This window comes from Gavialis gangeticus, unplaced genomic scaffold (assembly GCF_001723915.1).
Source record: "Gavialis gangeticus isolate Ggan-Ray unplaced genomic scaffold, GavGan_comp1, whole genome shotgun sequence".
Taxonomy (NCBI): domain Eukaryota; kingdom Metazoa; phylum Chordata; order Crocodylia; family Gavialidae; genus Gavialis; species Gavialis gangeticus.
In genome coordinates, this window is record NW_017729023.1 from 6941356 (window position 1) to 6950225 (window position 8870).

At 43.8% G+C, this 8870-nt stretch overlaps 1 protein-coding gene and 1 long non-coding RNA gene across 2 annotated transcripts in view; one reads left to right on the forward strand and one right to left on the reverse strand.

Annotated features, from left to right (window-relative positions):
* RUFY3 (RUN and FYVE domain containing 3) overlaps window positions 1–8870 on the reverse strand; it is a 118831-nt gene that overhangs the window by 10447 nt on the left and 99514 nt on the right. The window contains 2 exon segments of the mRNA XM_019516771.1: window positions 2751–2821; window positions 5060–5183. Of these exon segments, the coding sequence (XP_019372316.1) occupies window positions 2751–2821; window positions 5060–5183 (195 nt within the window).
* Window positions 2164–4756, forward strand: LOC109297150. The gene is made up of 2 exons (XR_002097221.1): window positions 2164–2271; window positions 3875–4756. It is a non-coding gene; the product is annotated as an uncharacterized LOC109297150 (long non-coding RNA).

Genomic DNA, 8870 nt, shown 5'->3' on the forward strand with positions numbered 1-8870 from the left:
ACTAGGTCCCTTCTGACCCTAAATCTATGAAACTATAATGTAAAAAAAGGAAACCAAGTTCTTCCCCTGGCCTCAAGACCTCTCCCATATTCCCAAAGTGTAAAAAATCCTCACTCTGCACCTTAAAGTGAACTCCTTCCATCTATTCCAGGTTGCTATTTAACTTAAGAAAGCTCAGCACTCTACCATGACACTTTAAAAGTGAAGTGCATGGATTTAGCATACTATGGGTAGCTGTTCAACAGCTGTAATTCTAAGGTAGTGAATCTCAACCAGGATCCCATGGCACTTTGGGGTGCCTTTGAAACCCTTTTAAGGTGTCATGGGATGCCACAAAACACGAGCACTGTTAGGTGTGCAAATGTGATTCCTGCTTTTTTTTTTTGACACCGTGTTACAAATTAGCAGTGTGGCAAACAGGTGCACATGCACCGTGTGGTTTGCAGCACCTTAAACAGCTCTGAGGTGCTGCAAACTGCACTTGCACACTTGTCTGGACACACCTAAGAGATTTCAGACAGGAGAATCCATAGTGTTAACAATAATCTAACCTGTGGTCTTTCCAAAGTCTTTGCAAAAAGAAAAATTGCGCTATTGTTTTTCTTGTAGTAAAAAAGAAAACTAAGAGCTGACATTTTCCAAGGGGTGCCTTGAGTCTACAAAGGTTGCAAACCACTGTTCTAGGGTCTTGCCGACACACAGGAGTTGAACTGAATAAAGTAAAATTACTTTAGAGATCAATTTAACAAAATGAGTGTAACTGCTTTGTATAAAGTCAAATAAAAAGACTCATCTTTATTTAACATGCATCTTTATGGACTCGTATTAAATACATAAGATACCATAGCCAATAGGCTAGAAGAGCAAGGTAGGGAGACATCCCCCATTTCCATAAAGTAGATGTGTACCCGAGATCCTCCCACTGGGAGGCTATAGTAGACTCTCATAAGCACATTGGACAGGTCTGCACCCTCTACTATACCATGTCATTCAAAAGTGATCTCAGCCTGGGGCATAGATCAATGCCCATCCTGGGCAGACATGTCGATAGAAAACTACCACATTTTTGTTATAATTTCTGTGTTCCCGATCAAATTAGCCAAATCAGTTCCAAACCATATTGACTGAGCAGAACTCAATTGTTCCAAAAATCGTATCAATTGAGCAGGCAGAACTCAACTGTTCTAGACACCACAAATAGTGCTACCAGAAGGATAAATTAGTGCAGATTTTTTTTAATGTCCTATGCAGAGGCAGAACGGAACCAGATGAGGTTCAACGTAGAGAAATGCGAAGTGCTGCATCTGGGAAGGAAGAACCCGCAACACACCTACAGGCTGGGCATTGCTAACCTGACCATTACTACAAATGAAAAGGATCTGGGGGTAACAATAGACCCCAGCATAGATATGAGCCAGCAGTACAACACTGTAGCCACTAGCGCCAATAATACTCTGGCATGCATTGATCGATGCCTCTCCAGTAAAACCGAAGTGATTTTCCCATTTTACTCAACATTGGTGCAGCCGCAGCTGGAGTATTGCATCCAGTTCTGGGCGCTGCACTTTAACAAGGACATGCTAAAACTCAAGAGGGTCCAGAGAAGGGCCACCTGTATGATCAGGGACTTGCAAGGCAAGCCATACAAGGAGAGCCTGAGGGATCTTGGATTCTTCAGCCTAAAAGAAAAAAAGAGACTGAGAGGAGACCTGATTGTGGCTTACCATTATATCAGAGGCCTACTTCAGGGGCTCAGTGAACAACGTTCACCAGGGTGCCCTGGGGGAAAACTAGAAACAACAGCCACAAACTCCTGGAAGACAGTTTCAGGTTGAACATTAGGAAAAACTTCTTCACAACTAGAGTGTCCAGACTACGGAACAAGCTCCCCCCAGAGGTGGTGCAATCATCTACCCTAGAGGTCTTCAAGAGAAGACTGGATGGTCACCTGACTCCAGATGTCTTTCCTGCTCATGCAGTGGGCTGGACCCGATGAGCCTATGACTCTATGCTTGCCTGGCAAGGGAAATACCATGACCGTTAAAGCAGTTTTTCTAGTCGCACCTGAGGAAGACTGCTATCCTGGCATGGGGATAGTACCTGCCAATGTTATGTATCGTAAACCTCCCACTTAGCTGCTGAAGTGGGAAGATCTCAGCTTTATGCCCACTTTAGGGAAAGGGGAGACTCCTCCCTAGCTTGCTCCTGCGGCCTTATGGCTAAGGGCAAGCGAAACTCTGGGGCATCCAAACCTCAAGCCTCTGGGCTTGGGTCTGCAAGTAGGATGTTCGCCAAATGTTCTGGAAACATCTGAAGCCCCAGGTGGGGGTGGAGGATGTTTGCCAGTAGTAGGGCCACTTATGGTTCTGGACTGACTCATGGATTTGGAATTTGGTTTGGCTAATTTGGCTTGGAATATGGAACTTATTTATTTATTTTATTTAAATTAAGTGGCTGGGGAAATAACATGACCATGATGGTGGCAGGGGAAATACCCTGACTGAGGTAATGCAATTAAAATGGCACTGTGTAGTGGCGGGCTGCACACTTGTCTGCTTGCAGACAGGACTCCTTACAAAAGCCTCATAGGGGAGGTAGAAAGAGAGAGAGAAGTTCCCCAATTTTTATTGTCCTGATCTCTAATGCTTCTAGCAGAAACCAGACAAGACTGCTTCTTGGATTACTAAGGAAAATAAAAGAAGGAAGAACCAGAAAACAAGTTAGGAAAGGAGATACTTTTCAATACATACTCGTTTGGTAAAACTTCATTTTCATCTTTTACCAGTCTGCCATTTTCTTCCTGGGCTTTATGTTTCCCCTCCTGCCAAAAAGGAGAACATATTTACAGGTCAAATCCAAATTTTACCAGCTCCATCATAGATTTTACATTTGCACACTGTCTGGGCTATTTGGTGAGGATTTTCAAAAGTGTTTAAACAACTTTTGGGAAGTGCAAGTCTCATTTGACTTTCCTTGGAATTTGTACTCTTCAGCTACTTTTGATAATCCCATCCTTTGATATTATGGACTAAAGTAGCACATGACCAGTCTAAGCACATTAACCAGCTCCTTGCCTTCTTTCTGTGGGGACCAGAACACAACTGAAAGATATCCTAACTGAGCTGAAACTGAACAGAATTCATTAGTCTCCACCTGCTGGAGAGGAGAAACCCTACACTACCACCTGGATCGGCATGGCAAAAGCTGGAAGTGCAAACATTACTGTACAGACTTATTTGAAATGTATTAATGAAATAAAAGCATATCCCCAGCCCCATAACACTGCGTTGTTATGACTAAGACAATAAACTGTTATCTAAACCAGTGATGGAGAGAGTTTTAAGAGTCCTGGTAGCAGAACCCATACCTACGGGGACTGTAAGGAATGTCAAGCAAAATTTGAACAAAGCCTAAATGTGACCCTGCCATAGATATAAGATGTAACAGATTAGTGTTGTGCTGAAGATGCAAATGCCTGATCTTCTGACCCTGTCCATTCTACAAGCAGAGATGGACAACTCCATGAAGAAAAGAAAAGGACATCAAACCTCCCTCTCCTAATAAAGTGACCAAGTACTGTTGTTATTCAGTGCCTTACATTAGAGAATGCTCATACTTAAATTAATTGTGTCATTGTGAACTAGTCAATGAATGCTTCACTGTGATGCTGACAAGACAGATCTATCAATATTCAAAGCAATGACTTTATATTGAGGAATAATTAATGCAAGTAAACTATTGATCACTTCTTGACCTCTCATGGACTAAAATCAAGTGTAGGAAGTACCTGAGGTCCTGGACTAAAGAGTCTGGGATGGAGGATGCTTGTCCGTAGTATCTGGGGGCATCCAAACCCCAAGACCTCTGGGCCTAGGCCTGCATGTAGGATGCCCACCAATGGACTTGGGAGTATCTGAAGTCCCAGGGTGATAGGCCTGGGATGGAGGATGCTCACCGGTTGTAGTGACATACATCGTGTTCAGAATGATTGAGTTTGCCTGCTCAATTGATCCGATTTTTGGAATGACTGAATTCTGCTCAGTCAATATGGTTCGGAATCAATTTGGCTAATTTAACCTGGAGCATGAAATATATGATAAAAGACCAAAAAAACCCAGTCGAGTTTGGGACACAGTGGTCAAAATGTTAAAAGTCTGGTCAAAACTTATTCAAGAAAGACACAGAAACATCTATGGTTTGTTTGGTAAAGCCAAATGGGACTAACACGTAGTTTTGCACATTCGTTTTTGGGGCGTGGGGCAGACCTGACTTGAGGTAACGCCTGTGACCTTGCTCTCCAAAGTAGCGTTATAGTCATCTGCTAATAATTTCAATACTATACAACACATATTGGTCATATGCAAAGATCCTGTATGTGTGTCTGCACATGCATGCATGCGCACGCAACTATTCTGCATATTAGCCGAAGAGGGCAATTGCAACAGATTTGGATGCTGACAAGTTTTAAGCAGCTGCTTAAAGCTGCAATATGCATACCTTAAAAGGTAACCTTCTTTAAAAAATGCTTACTATTAAATAATATTGCTTTTAAAACACTTTTAAAAATTTGCTCTTTTATACATCCAAAAAGCAGCAGCTATTCACTAAGTTCCGCTACTTCACAATGTCAGGACTGGAATTTCCTGTTATCATGATGAACAGTTTTTTAAGTGCATTGTACTTAATCAGATAAAGCACTCAGAGTACCTTGCATATTACTATGTGTTCTTCTTTAATAAAAGCTGAAGAACAGTCACCTTCAAGATTCTGTCAATTATCAGGTAGGGAAGGATATGCTGTCTTACTAATTGCTGAAATTATTGCTTTTAAAATACATTTTTCAGGATCATACTGAAGAAAAAAAACCATTGATTTTGTAGCGAGAGAGAATGAAATGCAAAAAAAAGGTTTTTCTATCTTAACTTCTACCCACATCAGCTGTGTAAATGAGGCATGATGGGAATGCATACACAGTCACATGAAGTACAAGGCACAACAACAGATAAAATTAAATCATGTTTAAACATGAACAAACAAGAGTCACCAAAAAAGATGCTACCGTTTTTACTTCAGTTTTCTGGCAGCCTTTGCCTTGGACTAGAGTGCTTTTGCTTTCTTGGATACTGTGATGGGTACGTGACCATCTGTGCCTTTCCCGTTTCAATTCCAGTTCAAGATGGTTGCTACAGTATAACAAGATAGAATTAGGATCTGGTTTTAAAGTGGTCAAATACACAGCAATTAGAATGACTTAGTTTGCCCTCTTTTTATGTTAAAACCATTAATCCACACTAAAAGAACTGCATTTCTGAATGACAAATTATTCCAGGTTTATCGAACCTGAATCTGCATGCTAGATCTATAGTCCAGTCTAATTTAATTTTGTGAATTATGCACCTGTTCATAGCTCCCTGAGGATTAAGAGACATTGCTAGTACTACAATAATTAGTTGTTTAAAAACAAATTAAAGCTGAATATGAAATCAAAAGCAAAACCTTCAACCAGTTCCTAGAATCACCTTTAATGTTCTTCCTTTCACATTCAGTACTATCTATAACATCCTTTCCTGCTGTTAGAGCCACCTAAATTCTAAGATATAAGGCCTCTTCAGTGAGAATGCCCTGCTGCACATCCCTGGGTGTTCAAGTCCAGGAACTGTTAAGCCAGAGGGTCTTACAGCTGGTCTCAGTGCTATGGCAGTAGTGGGGTGCGATTTGATCTTGGGTAACAGAAGTTAGATATGGTTTTGCAGATATTATATAAACACAATTAAATTTAGCATAATACCCTACTTACTTGAATCCAAGACTCTCCCCCTACTTCCCCTGGAGTCAGCATGGGGAGAAAAAAGCCTTGTATTGAATTTGAGTATCTTCCCAGAGCAGGCAGCAGCTTAACTCCAGCTTTGGCCATGGGTTTAGGGCTGAAGCCAGAGCTGAGCTGCTGCCTACCTGAGACTGCAATAGCTTGTTCGCTGGAGAAAGGAGCACATAGCCCAGGGGAGCGCAGAGGAGATTTGGGGGAGGGAAGGAGAAGAGCAGGGGAACCTGCAGCCTGCCCCTCCCTTACCCTGCCCCCAATGCCTGTGACATCTCCCCCATCCTCAGCCTATCCCTGTTCCCCAACCTGTCCCCTCTGCCCTGTACCTTCTGCTCCAGTCCCTGGGCCTCAACCAAACCAGGACAGAGTCTGCTGCTACTTCTCCCATGCTGGGCTAGGCTGGGGTCATGCTACTTCTGACTGCCCTGGAAGACCAGGCACACAGGCTTGCTAACCTAGTGAGGAGAGCTAGGTTTGCTGGGGGATGGAGACCAAAGCTCTGAGGTGAGAAAGTGGGTGACCTGGAGGAAGCACAAGCAGGAATGAGCAAGAGGGGAGTCCTGCTCATTCTTCCTGAGAAATCAGGGCAAATCAGCTAGTTAACTCAGGTGCCTGTACACAAATGCACCAAACCTGGGAAACAAGCAAAACAAATTGGAAGCCCTTGCACAGTCATGGAACTATGATGTGACTGGAATAACAGACTTGGTAGGATAGCTCATATAACTGGAGCACTGTATGGATAGTTATAAACTGTTCAGGAAGGACAGGCAGGGGAGACAAAGAGGAGAGTTGCACTTCATGTTAACAAGCTGTCTGATTGCTCAGAGATCCAGTATAAAAATGGAGATAGGCCTGTTGAAAGTCTCTGGGTTAGTATCAGAGGAGCGAGCAATAAGGGTGATGTTATTTGGGGGGGGGGGGAATGTCTGCTATAGACCACCAGACCAGGAGGATAAGACTTTCTTCAAACAGCTAGTGGATGGTTTCCCTGATCACAGGCCCTGGTTCACATGAAGAACTTCAAAATCACCCTGACATCTGCTGGGAGGGCAACACTGCAGTGCGCAAGCTATCCAGGAAGTTTTTGGAGAGTATCAGGAACAACTTCCTGGCACATGCTCTTCTTGACCTGCTGCTCATAAACAGGGAAGAATTGATGGTGATTGTAGTAGTGGATGTCAACTTGGCCAGCAGTGACCATAAGATGACTGAATTCAGGATCCTGAGGAAAGGAAGGATGGAGAGCAGCAGAGTAAGGACCCACAACTTCAGGAAAGCAGACTTTGACTCACACAGGGAACTCATGGGCAGAATCCCCTGGGAAGCCAGTCTGAGGGAGAGGAGTCCAGGAAAGCTGGCTGTACATTAAAGAAGCCTTACTGAAAGTGCAGGAACAAACCATCCTGATGCACTGGAAGACTAGCAAGTATGGCAGAAGACCCACTTAGCTTAGCAGGGAACTCTACAGTAAACTGAATCATAAGAAGGAAGCTCACAAGAAGTGGAACCGAGGGTGGTGAGGGAATTGGCCCAATGTGATTACGGAACCACAGGCCATCATTTTTTAAAACTCACAGTGATTAGGAGAGGTCCCAGATGATTGGAAAAGGGAAGAATAATTCCCATATTTAAGAAAGGGAAAAAGGAGGATCCAGGGGACTACAGAACAGTCAGCTTCACCTCAGTCCCTGGAAAAATCATGAAAAAGATCCTCTAAGCACTTGGAAGGAGGTGATTAGGAACAGTCAGCATGGATTCACCAAGGGTAAATCATGCCTGACCAACCTGATTGCCTTCTATAATGAGATGACTGGCTCTCCCTTGACTTTAGCAAGGCTTTTGATACAGTCTCCCACAACATTCTCACAAGCAAGCTAAGGAAGTACAGGTTGGATGAATGGACTAAGGTGGAGAGAAAACTGGCTGGATCATCAGACTCAGAGTATATTAGTCAATGGCCCAGTGTCTAGTTGGCAGCCAGCATTAAGTGGAGTGCCCCAGAGGTTGGTCCTAGAGCTGGTTTTGTTCAATATGTAGAGTGCACCTGGAAAATGGCAAGTTTGTAGATGACACCAAGCTGGGGGGAGTAGTAGATACACTGGAGGGCAGGGTTAGGATTCAGAGAGACCTTGACAAATTGGAGGACTGGACCAAAAGAAATCTTATGAGGTTCAATAATGACAAGTACAAGGTCCTGCACTTAGGACAGAACAATCCCATGCACCAGTACAGGCTGGGGGCTGAGCAACAGCTTTGCAGAAAAGGTCCTAGGGTAATAGTGGACAATAAACTGAATATAAGCCAGCAGCATGCCCTTGTTGCCAAGAAGGCTAACAGCATACTGAGCTGCATTGGTAAGAGTGTTGCCAGCAGAGCAAGGGAAGTGATTATTCCCCTCTATCCAGCACTGGCAAAAACCACATCTGGAGTACTATGTCTAGTTTTGGGCCCATCACTACAGAAAGGATGTGGACAAGTTGGAGAAAGTCCTGTGGAGGGCTATGAAAACGGTGAAGGGGCTGGGGCACATAGCTTCTGAGAAAGGGCTGAGTGAATTGGGCTTATTTAGTTTAGAGAAGAGAAGTCTGAGAGGGGATTTAATAGCAGCCTTCAACTACCTGATGACTGGTTCCAAAGAGGATGGAGCTAAACTGTTCTCAGTGGTGGCAGATGACAGAACAAGGAAAAATAGTCTCATGTTGCAGCAAGGGATGTCTAGGTTAGATATCAGGAAAAAAAACCTTCTCACTAGGAGGGTAGTAAAACACTGGAACAGGTTACCAGAGAGGTCAAGTCTCCATCCTTGGAGATGTTTAAGGCCCAGCTAGACAAAGCCTTGGCTGGGATGATCTAGCTGGGGATGGTCTTGCTTTGAGCAGGGGGTTGGACTAGATGACCTCCTGAGGTCCCTTCCAACCCTAATTTTCTATGATTTTAACAGAGCTGCAGCAGAAGGTAATGTGGAAGAGGGTAGAGTTAGACATATGGGAACAGGTGCCAGGGGTCAGGCACTGGAATGGTGGGGGCAGGCTGCAGGGGGTAGAGC